The following is a 19,265-nucleotide window of genomic DNA, read 5'->3' as shown; positions in this document are numbered from 1 at the left end:
TAGTATGAAGGCAGTATTGCTGTGAAGCATTTTCCTCTAAATCAGGGGTTCCCAAACTATGGTCCATGAGCCACTGGTGGTCCATGAGCTTCATTCAGGTGGGCTGTGACATATCTGTAAAAATAAGGTTACAAATCATACAGCATCTAGCACAAAGCATTATAATTGCTACAATAGGCAGAAAACTCATTAAGTGGACCTCCGAGACTCTCAGGAGTTTTCAAGCAGGCTGTAGGGGGAAAAGTTTGAGAACCACTGCTCTAAATATATTATCTAAACATCTGATGATATTAGATTTTCCTTTAAAATGAAAGAAGTATCTAACAGAAACAATGCACAATTTCATAGAACTAAAAATAGTAGAATTGAGAGAAGCCTATAAGGCCATCTTGTCCAACCCCCTGCTCAGTGCAGGAATCCAACATAAAGTATGCCCGACAGGCAGTGCCAGAGCCAGGCTATTTTGCATCCTAGGCAAGGCTAACTACCTGCACCCCCCCAAAAAATTGCTAACTTCAATTTTCAAAAACATATGTCTTGTAGAAAAAATGAAAAGCACAAAACTTGAAACTGCTAAATTTATTTTAAATTTCAAGAAAGTAATACAACAATCTTTGATTATCTTTCTCAAATACAAAAGAAAATGTTTTAGCACACAAATCATTTTGAATAATCTTGTGAATTGTGATGTTAAAATTTAAGTCTCTTAAAAGGTTCAATTTCAGACACATCAAAATCTCACTTTGCGTGCCTTTTCCTTTGCAAATTTTGTCACCAATTCCTTCAGGTCAAGTACTGATGCTTGGGCATGTTCAATTGATATAGCTGCCAAGCCAACTAGTCTCTTTTGCAACATCGTTGAGCATATGTAAGTTTTTATACGTTTGAGCTTTGAGAAACTGCGTTCACCACTTGCCACTGACACTGGAAGTGTGAGAAGGATCGTTAGAGCAACAGAAACATCAGGCACATTATCCAGGAGTTTTTGTTGTAGTATGAAGAGAAGTACTCCTTGTGGTGGCATAGACTTTGGAAGTCTTCAGGCTATTGCTATAAGTTCACAGCACAGATCTTCAGCATCAATATCTTTGTTTCCATTGCGCATCAATTATTTTTCCAAATTCTTGCACATCCAGTAGATTTTTTGTTGATACTGTATATATCATACAGGAAGCCAAATAGGGAATTATATTGTTGTAGCTGTTGGAATCTGTCTTCAACAGATTGTATGGCCATGTCGAAGACAGCATAGTAGAAACCTACTTTGAATTTCTGCTTTGGATCTTGCAGTGCCTCTTCTTGGGCCTCATACTCAAACTGCTGTTTCTTTCTCCTTTTTCTAACGTGTTCTGTCTCAAAGTTTGGTAGTATTTCTAGCTCCTTTGCAATCTCAGTAGCATCCATCAAAACTTGTTGAAAACCCTCATCACACCTGCAGCCCACAAGGTAATTCTTGGTCACTTGGAATTGGCTTGTAGCTGAATTTAAATCAGTTTCCTTATTTTGTAGTAGCTTGCTTGTAAGATTGACTTCAAAAAGGATGTTGTACCATGTAACAAGGGATACCACAAACTTGAACTTACAAATTGCATCAACAAGGGCCTTAGCTTCAATTCGGGAAGTATTTCCAGATAAACCTTTTAGGCTTGTGTCATCCAAGATCTCTATTAAAGCATCATATATATTACCAAGATGATATCTCAGTGGTTTCAAAGCATCCATCCGACTCTCCCATCTTGTTTCGCTCAATGGCTTAACAGTTATGCCTAAGTCTAATACATGGCTAGTTAGAATTTGTCAACGCTGAGTCGATGCAGAGAAATAATTATAGATCTGTTGAACCAAACTGAAGAAACTAGTTGCTTTCAGACAACACTTAGCGGTATCATTGACTACCAAATTTAAAGAGTGTGCATTTCAGGGCACAAAAAGGCACGTGGGTTTATGTCCAGGACTCTCTTTTGTACGCCATTTTCTTTGCCTTTCATGTTACTCCCATTATCATAACCTTGACCATGCAGATTCTCAATTGGTAATCCCATTTGCTCAAGCTGTCCAAGAAGAGTTTCTGTCATAAAGGCACCTGTAGTCTCCTTGAGTGGAACAAATCCCAAGAAATGTTCTCTTATGATAACCTCAGGCTCAGACATCTCATTAACTGATGGTTTGATTACATCAACATAACGTCCAATCATTGTCATTTGTTCAATATGACTAACATCAGGTGTGCAGTCCAGAATAATTGAGTAGCATAATGGGGAATTTTATATATCCACATATATAAACATAGATATTAGACAATATGTTTAAAATCAAAAGGAACCAAGCAAAAATCCAGAGACCCTAAAATCAGGCCTGTGGATAAAGAAGCAGGCAGCGGTCACAGGGACCTTCTGTTTCTTTGCCAAGACCCGGCTGATGCATGACTGACAGAATATTAATTACCCTATTGTTTGGAATCAAGGAGTGTTTAAATATGAGAAAAGCTGTGATTGATGTAATAAGTAGGACGTGCCAATATTTGATTCTTGGGTAAAGTTATAATGCCACCTAGGGGAAAAATCTGTAATAATTATTAAATGTTTAATGAAAAGCAATAGTGAGATTTTATAATGGTTTTAAAACAACTCCGTATTTACAACTTTATAAGTGTGTTTTCATTTAGAATAAAGGTGGTGGTTTCATTAAGAAAAAGGGGTGGCCTGCCTCCTCTATATATTTCTGAGGCTGAAAGATACTAGTTAACCAGAGTCACCCAGTTTTCCTTTGTCTGTATGGTTTCACAATGTAGCTCAGGGGTTTAAACAAAATCCTCTATGAGTTGTGTATTTCATAAGTAAGGAAATTGGATTTCTGAGAAAGTATAGGAACATATAAGACCCCTATAGCTATTAAAATCCTGTGATGCTCATGAGATTTCAGTTACCCTGAGTTGAGGTAAAACCCAAGCAGGTGTACCTGGTCAGCCTGACCCATCAGAAACAATGCAACAATGGAATGTACCAAGTATGCTTGAAAGCATATTCACAATAGTAACTGTTCCAACTAGAACCAAAATTCATTAGTCTTAAAAAGACAGTAGAACATTGGAGACATTAATGATATGGACAGAATCTTGGAATCACCACTGGAGTTAGCTAATACTTTCTGATTGGTTTGGAATGATTGTAGAGAGGAGGAACTGTGATATTGGATGGGCAGGAACTCATGAGATTGGTGAAATCATTGTCACATGCTGTAACTGTACTCTATAAAAGGGCTTGCACACAGTGCCTCGGTGCAGTCTCTCCTGGATGTTTCTGGTGGGCTGACACTGCATGTGCATATGCTTGTAAAGAATAAAGGCCTACCTTTTGCTTCAAGGCTGTGTCCTCAAATTTTTTTTAAGGACCCCCAGCAAAAGATCCCAATGGAGAAAGAATTATCCAACAGTATTTGGCTGAGTTTGCATGTGCTAAAATTTTTTGCTTTATAGCACCTGCTAGAAGCTGTATAAGCTCATTTTGGATATCTTTTCCTAGGTAGTGAACCATTGTTTCTTGATCTTTAACTCTGCACAAATGTTCATTCATGATAGGATCAAAAAGGGCTAGATATTCTACAAACTTCAAAAAAAATCCATTGCTAGCACAGTACAACTTTTCAGTTGTACCATGGAATGCCAAGTTTTGTATGCCAAGAACTATGACCAAAGCAATCAAGCATTCCAAGATTTGTCGCCAATATTGTTCTTCTTGCCTAATTTTCTGCTGGTTAATATCAATTGTTTTTCCTTTAGATAAGCGCAATTCAAGTTCTCTCCAGGTCTGATAGTTTTCTAAATGGTCAGTATTCCTAAAATTGCACAAACGCTGTTACTCACTCGAGTATAAAAAGGATAAATAAAAAACAGAATATAGACATTTTTCATAAGACTTTATAATTAATTATATTCCATAGCACTGTTGTGGTATTTATCTTAAAATAAAAAATATAAATTATCAGTTGCATTTTTACAAGGATTAAAAAAACTAATCTGTATAAAACTGTGCCCCTCAAAAGTCAGTACTGCGCCCCTCTGAGGTCTGCGCTCTAGGCGGCTGCCTAGTTGGCCTAATGATAGCACCAGCCCTGCCGACTGGTGGCTGTCCAGCAACCTCTTGAATGCCTCCAGCATTGGAGAGCCCACAACCTCCCTGGGTAATTGGTTCCGTTGTCGTACCTCTCTAACAATTAGGAAGTTTTTCCTGATGTTCAGCTGAAATTTGGCTTCCTGTAAATTGAGCCCATAATTCCAAGTCCTGCACTCTGGGATGATTGCGAAGAGATCCTGGCCCTCTTCTGTGTGACAACCTTTCAAGTACTTGAAGAGTGTGGTCGTATCTCCCCTCAGTCTTTTCTTCTCTAGGCTAAGCATGCCCAGTTCTTTCAGTCTCTGCTCATAGGGCTTTGTCTCCAGTTGCCTAATATCCCCTACTTTGCAGCTGTATAAATGCTGCTCTTTAATTCAGCAAAGTGTGTGTGGGGGAGGGGGCTCATTTGAGTTGGATCCAGACATTCTCTTGTGCCTGGTTTCAGGGTGCCTTAGGTGGGGTGGCTTCCAAGCTCCTTCAAGTGCCAGACTACCCTAGACATTCTCCTTTTCCCTGCTTTGCTCCATCCACTCTCTCCCTTCTGCTGCTGTCCTACTTACATGTCTTTTTTTTTTTTTTTGCTTTAGGGCAGTGAATGCTGCTAAGCCAAGTGCTGCACTAGGTGATGTGCCAGCCAGCCAGCATTTTCATTCCATCAGGATATTTCTAGGCCCAGAGGGGAATTGAATATTTCTGGGCTCTGAGGAATTGAAGATGGTGGATGGCTGGAACTCTGCTGGTGCAGTGCTTGGAGTAGCTTGCCAGCTGATGCTCTCTCTGGCACAGTTTGGGGCCGACTTTCTGCATCTAACAAGGCTGCTGCCTTCTGCAAAAGGAAGGGCTTCTTCTGTTTATAGAAGAAACTCTCCCAACCCTTCAGACCAGTTTTTCAAGTGGCAGCAGGAGGAAGGAAGATCCCCCTAAGTGGAACAATGCTAATAATTGGTCTTGATTCAATATTGTTCTGAAATTGTACTCTAAATTATTGCCCCTGAAGGGTGAAAGTTCTGATTTACTGATGTGATTTTTATAAAGTAGTATATTCAGTACATCTGCATGACTGGGAGAACAGAGGAAGTTAGTTCACATTAATATATATCAATATTTTATATTGATGAGAGCACCATTTGGAGCATGTTCTTGATTTTCTGTGAGATAATTTATAGTTCAAAAACCTACTTCCATTGCTATTCAAGGTTCATAAACAGCAAACATTTCCTGCTGAGTTACCTATTTTAAAGGAAGAGCTAGCTGTCAATAGAAGTATTTCCTCCAGATCTGACCATTTCACTGTTCTTTTTTTATTGGGTTTTTTTGAGAAGTCACACCACCTCTTTGCAGATTTTGCAAATCTCAGCTGCTTTTCCAGTAATTCTCACTGACAACTATTTTTGAACAATTCCATTGACTTTTATTTTTATCCTCTGTATCGGGTTATAATTTCCATCTCTCACCTTGAAAGCTCTTCACAACACTAGTCTCATAATCACTTTTTCCTAGTAGCTTCATGAAGATGCCCTTTGGAAGGTGTTAACCTTTTTGAAATAACTAGGATTTATTAAATCTTCACTACTTTAAAAATACAAATTAATATAAAAATTGTATCTGCTAAATATTTCAGTCACGTAGTGTGGACAAGCAGCATGCTGTAGTCAACTATGATGCCTCTGCTGATGAACACTTGGTGAAGGATTTAGGCAGTCTAAATGGGGTAAGCTAAATATGACTCTGTTCAATTTTTACAACGAATAAAACAAATACTTGTTGTGATTACTTTGTTAGGTAGACTAAGTAGGGAGAAATCAAGAAGTGTTCCTTTAAAACTTGACTTTTCCGTTGCAATATGATGACTTGAGAATGTCAGTCTTTAACTTGCCAGTTGTTTGGAGAGATGTGTAATAATGTTGAACTATATAAAGCTTTAAATCAGGATCCAAAGAGCTGTTTTGGTCATGTCTAGTAGGATTTTATTACTTTAAACACTCTACCCTTAGTATGTTGCAAATTGTCTGAAGCTCCCCACAGAAGCCTAACACCCTCCCCTAAACTTCTGGAGCAGATCTGTCAAGGATGCTAGGGAGAGAGGGGGGTTGGCAAAAGATCACCTTCTGCCCACTGATGCATTCAGTTCATAGGGTTCTGCTCTGGATCCAGCCAATGGAATCTTAAGGTTCACGGACTGTGTGGAAAAAGCACAGTATTTTTTTAGAGGAAGGTGTCTTGCTATTATGGGAACAGCTTGGTGTTAGCTCAGCATGTTTATAGCCTATTTCATTAGCAGATCCATTGTAAGTAATTCATGTTAGGCCCAGGTCATATTGGCATCTATATATCAACTCATTCTTCTGTAATTTTATATTAGGCAAGTGAGATTGATTCTGCAACATTATTTTCAAGAACAAGATAGTGATATGTGATGCTATGACTTTAAAAGAAAAACTAGGATCATACTGAGCAGTTCATTACCAGTAGAAGGTCTAATGCTTTTTTCTTTTTTCACCAGACATTTGTGAATGATGTGCGAATTCCAGAACAGACATACATCACTCTAAAACTTGATGATAAACTGAGATTTGGATATGATATCCTTATTATGAGAATGGGTTTTTGTTTTTTTAAAAAGCTGCTGGTCATGTTCATGCATTTACATGTTAATGTTTCTATTCTTTTTTTTTAAAGCTCCTTTGGATACTTACTGTAGAAGTGAGGCTATAAACCCAAATTAATATAAGAATAGAGGTTGTGCATTTCAGAATTCTCAAACCAACTGGCAGAAAGAAATGGATTAAAATCTTATAACTTTAAACATTAAGATAATTAAAAATTAATTGCCTTGATTGTTAGAATAGCATGTCTTGCAAAACCTGTATAGTTGCATGTTTTTGTATATTTTCTTTTGAAACAGCGATTGACAACATGTTCATTGTCAAGGACTACAAAAGAAGCCTAGAAAGTATAAGATCTGCAGCTGTTTTATTCATTTAGTGGCACATAATTAAGATCTCCTGCATATATTTTGAACCAAATGAGTGGATATCAATGAGTTAAGCCTTTGCTAACAGTAACCTGGTGCACTTGGAGACTTTTCCACATAGAAATTCTCAGAGTTGTATCCCAGACTGCTATTCTGCTTGCACAACATACCTTTGCTTGTGCAACAGAGCTTCCCTCTACTCTTCAGCAACCCACTCACCTTCAAAATCTCCAGAGGTTTGGGGAACCTTCTGTAGCAGATTTTGGAAGTGCAAGAGAGGAAGGAGAAATCCCATTGTGCAAGTGGACATCCACACAATCAGTGTTGTATACAATCTTCAGTTATTGATTAACATCAATTACTTTTAAAAGTTAGAGCGCTATTGCAAGTTAGAACTACAAGTGAGGGGAAGAGATCATGATAAATTGTTATATTTTATTGGTTTTTACTGCTTTTATTGTAGGCCATTCTGATCCCCTTAGGGAGGAAGAGTGGGATTTAAATAATTTTAAATAAAATTAAAAATAAAATTATTGGTTTAATTCACAAGAAAATGAGATGTGCATTTAAAATCCAAAAGACAGGCAAAAACAACCAGTTAAAACCAATTGCCACATACTCCCAAATTGGCTTATGAAACAAAGAGCTGTCTAAATAAAAAAAGTTTTGTCTAGCAGTGCAAAGTCATTAGAAATAAGGCTAGCTGCAAGGAATTCCAGAGTCTGGGAGCAGCTAATGGGAGGGTCCTGTCAGTCAGAGACATTGCTGTTAGACATAGGCAAGCTCTTTGTTGCTCATCTCAGATTGACTCAGAAATTATCAGGATTCTTTTGCAAAAAAAAAAAAAAAATCAAGTATGTGTGTGTTAATTTTCCAAAGCTTGGAAAATGACCTCCCTACCAGCCCCAATCCCCAAAATATACTCCTTTCCCTTTACTTCCCAGTGCATTCGGCTGCAGGAGCAGTATGTGTACGAGAGCTCTTTCAAGGACATGCCCCATAGGATGGCCTCTTGTCCCTGAGCTTATGTTGAATCTTTGAAAATGCAGCATAAGGTCAAGGGACATAGTGTAACACCTCAGCTATCCACCTCCAGCTCAGAGTCGGTGTAGGGTGGCAAAAGTGTCCTGGGTTTTTGCTTATACATCTGCCATATGGTTTATTATTAATTGCCCTCCCTTCACCAAAACATCCCAAGGCAGGTTACAAGATCTAAAATGTGATATTAAAAAGAATTAAAACACATTTCATTCCCAAGAATCGGGTGGGTTCTGAAAGCATGCATCTTAGGAGCTGAAGGCCAGGATTAAGAAGTGTGTCTTTAGCGTTCACTGAAAGCTGCGTAGTGAAGGTACCAGATACACCTCTGTTGTGAGGGAATTCCACAATTTAGGGGCTACTACAGAGAAAGCTCTCACCCAGGCCACCATCCCCCAAACTTTTGAAGGTGGCAGAACCACCAAGAAAGCCCCCTCTGCTGATCTTAACACCCAAAAGATTCTGTAGGGAATTAGACAGTCTCTGAGATATTTAGGGCCTAAATCATTTAGGGCTTTAAATACTAACATGGGCACCGTGAATTGGGCCCGGAAATCAACTGGCAATCAATGCAACTGTTTTAGAACAGAGGTTATACAAGTTCTAAAAAGAACCCCAGCCAGTAATGTGGCTGTTGCATTTTGGACTAGTTGACGTTTCCAAGTCATTGATATTCTGTCAAATCTCTATGCTTGTTTTGTTTCCCTTCAGCTTGGATCAAGAGATGAGAAGCAGGAATTTGCTTTGGCACTCTGTTTGCGCGCAGCAAGCACAACACTGAAACAAATAGCAGGCTTCCACCCATGATTGAAGCTAGGAAGGGGACAGGGACTATCTTCCCCCTCTGTAGCTCCAGCACTGAGAAATGTTACTAGATCTTGGCTGTCCTCTTATTGTGACTAGAGGGCAAGCAAAATTGTTGAACCCTGCCCTTCCCCTCCCTCTCCATCACTGTAGCTAGGAGAAAAGGCCATTAGAACTTAGGAAGGCAAGTAGTCTCATGGGCCAGTGTACCTTTTCTTGTGGCACTCTACAGAGCAATTTGATCTGGGGGGATCTACATCTTGATAAGCTCACCTCCCCTTTTGAAGTTTTTTTTATAAGCCCAAGAAGTTCTTTGAGTCATATTTTTTCACACATGGAGCTTGCATTATGAATATTGTTTTAGTTCAAAATGTTTCTAAGTATTCAGTTTTAAATCATTATAAACTATTGTTTGTAACTGATTGTATTTTATTTGATTGTGTTATTAAAAGTTCTGGGCTCCTATAGAAGGAAGGACAGTGTAGAAATAAAACAAAAATAAAATGAAGATAATCTCAACAAGTGCCTTTATATGCATATATTGCACCAAAAACACATTTTATGGTAACATAGTAGCCAATGACTCAATTCAGACATTACATCAAACAATGTGAAGTTTGTGTTAACAACAGCATAGTTTGTGATTGACCAACAAATCCAAATAGGAAACCATGGTTTTGAAGTTAGTTGCTACCTCTGGCTTGTCATGACTTTCTGAATTGACCATAGTTAGTAATTGCACTCCTGCAAGCAGCAGCTGCACAATAAAGATGGAAATAAACTGATGAAGCTGCATACCGCAAATAAAAGCAGACAAGCGACTCTTAAGTTTTGGTTGCTTATGTTTAGAAACTCAAATCATTCAGTATTAAAGAAATCGACTAGCATGAATAAATGAGACAAAATATAATATAGCATTTATTAATATATTTTCCTTAATTCGTAAATGAAAAGATTGCATCTTCTGAAACGTTGAAGCTGGAAGCAATACTTTGCTCCCAATAATCTTGTAATTATAAGAAAGAATTTGAAATCTAATGGAATTAGAGAAACATCACTACTTTCCTTATCATATCATACATACTAATCTTTTTACTGTAGTCAGAGGAGAGATGAGAGTTCCCGAAGAGGCACTTAAGGTAAAAATATATAGTGTGTATTTATTGTCTCTAGGTTTAGACCGACGGTGCTACTAAACTTAGTGAGACAAACTAGCAGCTCCCATGCAATCACTTGGGGAACGTGTGTGGCTACTGTTTGATTGCTGTTGCTATGCTTGCAGCCAAGTTTGAATGAACTGGTGTTATATGATATCTCTAATAATGGCAGCTGCATATGCATCTCCAAGTGGAGGTGTCAGTTTGTTCTTTTGTGGCATATGTTGTACCTCTAGCAAGTAAATTGGCTCAAAGTATATAATATAAACATGATTCCATTAAAGTGTAACAACTGAAGGCTCATGTCACACAATTACTACATTAGCACATAACACTAAGCCCAAGGTTTGTTTTAATCAATAGTTTGTTGAACGAACCAGGATCAATTTCTCCTATGATCAAAGGAACAGTGGCTTGTTTTGCTCAGTCCTCGTTGGTTTTCTCCCTGCCTTCTCTGTCGCCTGATGTCTCAAATGCCTTCACAGCACTCCTGTACCAGTGCAGCTTCATCACATCACCAGCTTGCTTAATGGTGGATGACAGCATAAACAGAGAGTGGAATTCTCTTCTCAGATCTCTGGATGCTCTCAAGCACACCAAGCTGAACAGTCCCCCCTCGTTTGTGCCTGTTACAGACACACCCAATATTGTCTTGAGACCAGAAATTCATAAGGCTTTTCTCTACTGCCCTAATAGAGTAAAATATTTTTTCTCTGCAGGACTCCTGCCCGCATTCCCATAGATTTTCTTTTAAAATTATTTGCTTACCAAATTGGTGAATGTGTGAAGCCAAAGGACACAATTGTACTTTCCTATGGACACTTGAAACACTCTTTGCTGGCCCTGAAGGAAATTCCCCCTATATCTATCCCTCATTCGTGATCAATACCTCCAAGCCTCCAGCAAAGTATAGTAGGGAAACTTACAAAATGGTTCCCTGAAGATTTCCAGCAAGCAAAAATGGGCCATTATAATTTTGCCTATTCCCCAAATAACTGCTGTTTTGCTTCATACCCAATTCCTCAGCAATAAGCCTGTATTAAATATAGCTGGGCATGTTTGGGACATTTGTGCTGATACTCTATGCCACCATGGTCAATTAGGTGCAGTCACAATTGCAGTCACAAGTAAGAATTTTCCAGCAGTGGGGTGTTTGTGTGGGAGGAACCCTACGAGTGAAATAGAAAAAAATAGTATTCTTCAGTTTCCTTTTCACAGTTATTTGTGTATCAATCATGCTAACCTGCTAAAAGAAGTTGTGCTTTTAGCATAAAGTCCTGGATAGATGTTAGTAACTTTGAGTTCACTTAAAAAAAAATATTATTATTTGCAATGCAGCAGGGAAGGCTACTTCTAGAAATGCAAAAGTAACAGCTGTTCAGCCTGTGGAACAATTTCATTTTCTAGCCATCTTTGCCTCATGCATTCCTTCCTAGTTTACTGTCGTGGAGTGCCAAGATAAACCAATATTAAGCCAGGATCCTGGGTTCGGACATAACAAGACATAGCTAAAGCACACTGAGATGTTGACAACAAACCATGGTTTCAAATTGTCTTTTGTTTTTAGTCAATAAACCATGGTTGATTGCCTGGGGCAGTTTCATATATTCAAACAAATCACAGTTAGGGTACACAGCCCATGTCTCAAGTGTTATGTGCAAATGCAGCCAATAGATTTAGAATCAAGATGTTGAGCAATATCCAACTAAGGTGACCCACTGAAAACAATGGACTTAGGTTGCTTAAATTTGTTGATTCCAATGGGTCTTCTTTGAGAATAAATGTTTATTCCAGTGGGTCTTCTTTGAGTAACATTGGATACAGCCATTAGTTCATTTTGTTGTAGTTTACTAAAAGTTTGTTGAATACTAAAGTTCTGTTGCTTTGCTTGATGGGGTTTAATATCCAGCATGAGAAGTTTACAAGTCAGCTGCAGTTATCCCAAAAATCTTCAGAAGCAGAAGGATCAAAGCTAACCACTGCCAAAGCTACACAGCCAAAACTACAAGACACCACTGCTGAAGTACATCACAGAGCTATAGATGCACTGAAATCTGAAGAGAAATCTGCAGGTGAGAGAAATGAATTGGTACAGTCTGTTCTAGCCATTAAAATGAATATTTCAAATATTGTATCCTTAATATAAAAAGAATATTCTTAGATATATTGTTAAGCTGCATTCAAGATTAAATTCATACATATTAGAGCCTCTAATTTTTGTTAGGTAGCCTCTTCAAGGCACTCCAGCTCCATATTTTCCTTTGGAGCTATCATTAATTTGTTATTTAGATGTATACAAGGAGGACTAGCTTATGGTAGCTTGTCTCGCTTGTTGAGCTAAAATTCCACCCCACATCCTCATCATCTTGTTGTATGTTAAATAGTGTAACAGTCACCCATAGAAATAACTTTTGAGCATGAACGGGGAACTTGCAGCACTCCTGATGTTATTGGAACATAACTCCCATCATTCCTCACTGTGCAGAACAGTACCACCAGCATAGAACTAGTAGAAAAGTTGTATTTTAACTTTTTATTTTGAGTCTTTTCTCTGTGATATTTTCCTTTCTCTTTGTGTGCTTTTTTTTAAGTTCAAAACCACCGACAAACTGTTTTGAAATCTTACTGAGTTTCCCAGGAGCGGGCATAGTGAGGGCTAAACAGATTTAGCTCCCTGAGAGATGAGGTCCTAGCTCTAGCTGTAGAATACACTATTCTCAAACACCCTAAGAGATGTTTCTTTTGGGGACATGGGGCAAAGCAAAAACAATCTAGAGATGGCAGTTTGAAATCTTGAGGTTTTGCCAGTAGAATCCTGAATAAAAGGTGATGGATGAATTTCCATCTGGTGAACATGTAGAAGGGAGAAAGGGGGTTGTGGTTATTTATGACTAATCCCAGATGTGCACTTGCAGGAAGGCAGCACCTGCAGCACTTACATTCTGGAACTCCCTGCCCATTGATATTAGGCAGGCACCTTCACTATACTTTTTTGGTGCCTGCTAAAAACGTTTTTGTTTAAGCCTATCCAGATACGTAAATTTGACATGTATTTTAATAATGAATATTTTAAAACTGCTGATTTTATGTATATTTTGAAAACTTTTACATCAGCATGTATTTACCAACTGACTTCTATCAGTAATTTACATAATATTTATATTAAAATTAGAGGTTTTGATGTGATTAAGTGATATTAAATCCTGGTAATTTTTTATTTAATTGGCAAATTCATTTTAAAAGTGCACAGAATGAATCACAACAGATGTAGTAGCCTTCCCAGTAGTGTGGACTCATAAAAGGAAAGAGTTCTTGAGTACAAGTTTGACTTTTTTCTTTTGTTGCTTGGCAAAATGGTGGACAGTTGATTTGTCCTACTTTTCTCTCATTTTATATGATTCCCCCCCCATATTTTTCTGTTTATCTTCCTTTATTCATTTCAACTTTGAAGATTACTTCCTGCTGCTTTACTTCATACTCCCCCCCCCCGCTTTTGGCCTTCCACCAACCACCCACAGTTCTCTGCTTCCCTCCTTTCATATTTTTTTCATATTATTTGCCCCACATCACATCTTGAAGTCAAAATCCCCTTCCCTGGCCCCCAGCCCCAGCTGCCTTGAATTTCCTCTAATCCACAATTGCTTTTTGAAGGAAATTTGCAGACAAAAGCTCTCTTGCACCTATAGTGATTGTTTTCTGGTTAAGAGAAACTAATATAAAGATGCAACTGGTTCTCTCAAGCAAATGGGTAATGGAAGAGCTATGAAAGGGAAGAAGAGGTAGAGGCAGCTAGATGTTGCTGCTGTTGTAGCATGAGTAAGGTGATTCTTCCTCCTTCCTGTGGATGGTGATAATGCTCAGTAAGCACCCAAGAGGCATTCCTCCTCAAGGACCCTCCTGCTGTGGCAACAATATAAGGCCCTTTTTGTCCACTGATGGGCACTGAAGAGATATGGATAACCAACGAGGTAAGATTGTTGTGTATCTGTTAGCCCTGCTATTGTCTTCCATACACTATTGAAGTAAATAATGAAATACCTCAATTTTTTCCAATTATGAGCTTGATCTATCAGTAGCCAGTGATGCATAGGATCCAGTGGGAATATCCCAAAGGGATTCTTTACCTTTTACTTAAGAGCCAGGAGTTGGCAGTTATAGTACTATTGCTGTAGTGCTTTTGCTAGACCCCTATAAGATGTATTACGTTGCCCGAAAGGGGTTTTTTTTTAGGTAAGGAAGGGGCAGCAGAATAGGGCCATCTGATGTCTCATACATCACTGCAAAAATTGCCAGGTTTATTTCTTACATTGTAGAACTGTGCCAGTTATGTACTATAACAAAGAAATTTCCATTTTCAGATAGGAGAGAACTGCTCAGCTCTGCATCACTTACCTCATAACAGTGTGCTTCTCTAGCCGTTATGGTGTAAATAGAAACAAAACGTTACACTTAACAGCCCCTTGTGTTTCTTAGAATAGCTTGGCTTTTCTGTCCTACACACTACATAGTCTGTGTTTATATTTTAAAGTGACTGAATTTTTGCACCAGTAGCTTTGAACTCCAATGAATGATTTGTTACTTTTATTAAATATTTCTTCATAGAAATGGCACAAATTGTTATTCATTATGAAGGGAAGGGACACAGCTCAATTATATGTGCATGAACAGCTAGGCCAGCAATATAAGTTAGCAAATTTTATATCTAAAATATAGATAGCTTAAACAGTCTGAAGACAACAAAAGTAAAAACCGTTGAGCATTTAATATGCATTACAGTATGTAGGAGTACAATTTTTTCAGATTGTCACTTTATTTGCTGCAAACAAGTAATCTAATTTGTTTTGTTTGTGTAGATCTTTCTGCCATGCCTCGGGGTACACCATTATATGGGCAGCCATCATGGTGGGGTGATGATGAGGCTGAAGAACAGAATGGTTACAAACATGATAGTAAACCTGAAGAGAAAATACAAGAAACTGGAGTTTTAGGTAAGGTTATATAGAAAACGGATCCATTTGTAGCTTTTTCTAACCTCCAATTTACATCTGGCAAGGTGTATGTATTCTAAGTCAGTCACTGCTTCTAAGAAAATAATGTTAACAGGCCAATGTCTACAATAAGTTCAAGCAGAAAATCTATATACTAACAAAATGCCTTTTGGTGTGGGAGGGAGAATGGAAGATCATTTTTTGGTAGGGCCCCATGTCTTTGTACTCCTTGGGGTCCTTCAGTGAAGGTTGGATATGACAGTGGTTGGGTGGCAGGGTTTGGTCCCACTATGGCAGTCATATCAAGTGTCATGGTTGCCATGATATTTCCCCATAAGCATTAATGTCTATGGGAAATTAATAGTGCAGTCCTAGGTATGACTCCTGAGAAGTCCCACTGAGTTCAAAGTGGCTTACTCCCATATAAGTGTTTGTAGAATTGCAGCCTAAAATTGTGTTGTTGGAGACTGGGAGCTATAAACCCAGCTTCTCAGGTTTTATCTCTTCAACAAGACTCTTGCTGATTGAGTATATTTATTTTGTTGGACAGAATTTAAAAGTTATAATACCAAGGGGAGACATTTTATATATGTTGTCATGCTGTAATGTGCTACAGACGGAGCCCAGCAACTGGCTTTTCTATTTTTTGAGGTAGTCCAATAAATGGAGAGGCTGCCTGAGTACTGCAAGCTCTCAACAGAATTCCATTTGTCTGCTTTAGAAGTGGTCCAAACCTTTTTGACAAACCAGTTGATTTTCCTTGGTAGTTGTTAAAAACTAATAGACATTTATGTAATGAAAATGGAATTGAGTGTAGTTGACTAAATCTATAAAATGGAAGGTGTATATGAATAAAGCTGTGCAATAGAAGAAGACATGTTTTTTGTTACATAAAACCATACACCTGATAAATTATTTGAAAAACAAAACTATTTTTCTGAAAATAGTTTTGTTTGTGCTTTTGGCTGTGTGCGGCTTCTGTCTACAGTTTCTACAGCATGTTACTGTACATTCTCTATACCAGCCTTTCCCAACTAGTGGGCGACCAGATGTTGTTGGACCACAACTACCATCAGCCTCAGCCAGCATTGCCAGTGGTCAGGAAAGATGGGAATTGTGGTCCAACAACATCTGGTGGCCCACTAGTTAGGAAAGGCTGCTCTATACCAATGGTTTGCAATTTCTTTTCCCCACGGACCACTTGAAAATTGCTGATGGTCTTAGCAGACCACTTAATGTTTTCTTCCTGCCTGTTGTAGCAATTTTAATGCACTGTGTTAGATGCTGAATGATTTTTAACTGTATTTTTATTGCTGCTTTTATTTCTTATATTTTATTCTGTTACAATTTGCATTCAATACAATTTAAGAAATAAAAGAAGCAATAAAATACAATTAAAAATCAATATGAATATTTAAGGTGGTCATGTTGCGGACCACCTGAATGAAGCTTGTGGACCAATGAGGTGATCCATGGAACACAGTTTGGGAACCCTGGCTCTATAATATTTGTTTTAATTAACTGTGCTATGCATCTATAAAGAATAGATACAGAGTTCTTTTCAGATGAATTAGAGGCACTTAGGCTGCATTCCTATACTCATTTTCCTGGAAGTAAATTATATTGATCCCAAAGGGGCTTACTTCTGAGTAGACAAATGTAGGATTGTACTGCATAGCCCATGTCATGACCCCCAGACCCTCAAGGTACTGGGTTCATGCATCAGACTCAGACCCCCACCCTTAGGGAAATGAGACTGGAACCAAAAAGCTATTACTTCACCCTTGCCAAGGCTGTGTACGCTCACAACAACCCTGCAAGGTAGAAGGTAGGCTGCCACCACCCCTGTATACTGGTCCACTCAGAGCCAGGGGATCTCTGAGCCCAGAAGATATATAAAACCAAGGTCCTAAAAGGCAAGAGTCACAGTTACTCTCCTTGCCAGGCACCTCTGGTTTAACACTTAAAATCCAAGCCTTTAACTTCTTAACCCTCTTTGGTAGTTAGTGACTGAGATTGGTCAAGGTACTGAATCCAGAACCACCCCTTCTCTCAATTGAACACACCAGGTTAAATAGAAGTAGCTTTATTAAGATATATAAGTGCACATAGCATATAGCAGCAAGTAATCCTTTAAGACCATTCACCCAACAGGGGTTTAGGTTCTTACAAGAGAATTCATACACACAACAAGAAAATAACAAACTAACTCACCTAACTACTTACACACAAGGTAGTTGGTTGCGTGGCACCTCTCCTAAGAGAGATGGATGTTCAACATAAAGTAATGGAACCAGACATAGGTTGCCTTCCCATAAGCAACCTCTGGAACCATAAGGCAGAAAGGTTTGGAACTCTGGTGCCAGTCAGCATAGGCAGAGAACAGAGAACAAAGGCTATGGGTCTCTAGCCCTATACTTAAGGGAAAAGGATCCTAACGGTCCAAAATTAATTGACCAATCAGGAATTGGCTGATGTAACTTTCTTCTCGATGTTTCTCACATTTTTGCGCCTTCAGGCCCCCCTCCCAACTGTGTTTTCCAACTGTACAGGCCAAGGATGACCTTGGGTACCAGGCACTTGCTAATCAGCAAAGATAAACAGGTGCAGCTTGTTAAGGCTTCTCTAACCATCTTCAGCTGGGAAGTGAAACTCAAATTGGCAAAGGCTTGTCTTTTCTAACTGTAACCGTCTCCCAGAGTCCCTTACTGGAACCAAAGTATTGTTATTAGATTTTTAATAACTCATGACCATTACAGGTTCATGACAGCCCCGGGATGGGAAACCTGTGAACCTTTCAGATGTTGATGGATCTCATCATCTCAGACTGTTGGTCGTATTGGCTGGGGCTGCTGAAGTTGGGAATCCAACAACACATGGAGAGCCACAGGTTCCTGATCCCTAGCATAGTCTAAGCTTACAGGGAGACATATGGGGTTTCCACAGTTTGCATGTAGCTGGAAAATGATTCCATATTAGCGCATCCTCACCCAACGCTCTGTTTCATTGGTAACCACTTGACTTCTCTTTGTTGTAAGCCACTTTGGGCACAGCTTGCTGTGGAAAGGTGGCATATAAATGAACTCAATCAATCAGATGGGGTGGGGGAACAATGTTGTAAATATATTACTTGCAGGTTATTAGGGAAATCACGCACATTAGTGGTACCCGTACATCTTCCTATAAAGTCTAGTTTGCACTTCAGTACAAGCTACTTGGCAAACTCTAATTATTTGTTTAATAAAAATAAAAGTTGGCAACCCTTCTTAAACCTCCTAATGCATTCTGTGCTCTTGCTATTACACCAAAAAATTGAACTGGCTATAATATGTTGAAGATCACTGATTCTATCCAACTAGGTTATACTTAGAGTAGACCTACTGAAATCAGTAGACTTACATTTGTCATGACTAAAGTTAATTGATTACAGGTGTTTACTCTTAAGTGTGACAGTCTAGGGTTGCCATATTCCAGTCCCACAAATCTGGGCAGGGCAATTTGCATATTATGCAAATTAAGCATATTAAAGGTTATATTGTCCAGTTGTTTTGTTTTTGTGCCTAGTAATTACCACCAAAAACTGGGAGGGGATGTGAGGAATTTTGTTTTTTAAAAACCAAAACCTTACATTTTCAGCTTTAAATGCCTAGGCTCTAGTTTCCAACACTATGGAATATTTATTTATTAAGAGGATTTATATCCTGCCCTTCCACTGTTAAAAACAGAGGTCAGGGCAGCTTACAAACATAATAAAAACAATAAAAATACACAATAAATATGAAAACATAATAAATCAGAAACAAACATAAAACAAGTCAATGCAGCAGTATAAAAAGCCAGGATAAAACAAAAAGCCAGCAACGCATCATTTAAAAGCAATATTGTGATCAAGAGGTTGTCTGTACCAACAATTAGGAAATGTGAAATGAACCTACCAGTACCTACCAGTACCTACCAGTACAACTTTTAATGCAGATAAAATAAAAATTTCAATATTATCAGTTCAGTCAGTCATCTTATCTAAAGAGAGTAGTGTCTGAGCATGTAAAATGTATCTTTAGTATACTGATTCTCACACACCAGATCAGGGAGAGGGGAAATGCATCCTTCTATGATACAGGCTAGAAATTGATGGAATTTGAGTTCTGGCACCTCTTTTTTAAAAAATAAAATAAAAAATGCAGTGAATTGT

General features: G+C 38.5%; 1 protein-coding gene across 13 annotated transcripts in view; it reads left to right on the top strand.

Annotated features, from left to right (window-relative positions):
• The window catches only part of CEP170 (centrosomal protein 170), a 138,506-nt gene that overhangs the window by 23,706 nt on the left and 95,535 nt on the right, over positions 1–19,265 (top strand). For all 13 annotated transcript variants that reach the window (XM_061624606.1, XM_061624602.1, XM_061624595.1 and 10 more), the window contains 5 exons: positions 5,734–5,823; positions 6,616–6,697; positions 10,012–10,067; positions 11,995–12,157; positions 14,939–15,073. In XM_061624606.1, coding sequence (XP_061480590.1) covers positions 5,734–5,823; positions 6,616–6,697; positions 10,012–10,067; positions 11,995–12,157; positions 14,939–15,073 — 526 coding nt within the window. The remainder of the gene's footprint in view (positions 1–5,733; positions 5,824–6,615; positions 6,698–10,011; positions 10,068–11,994; positions 12,158–14,938; positions 15,074–19,265) is intronic.

The sequence above is a fragment of the Rhineura floridana genome, chromosome 4, assembly GCF_030035675.1.
Source record: "Rhineura floridana isolate rRhiFlo1 chromosome 4, rRhiFlo1.hap2, whole genome shotgun sequence".
NCBI lineage: Eukaryota > Metazoa > Chordata > Lepidosauria > Squamata > Rhineuridae > Rhineura > Rhineura floridana.
The sequence above is the reverse complement of the archived record's forward strand: the minus strand, read 5'-3'. Positions and strand labels throughout refer to the sequence as shown.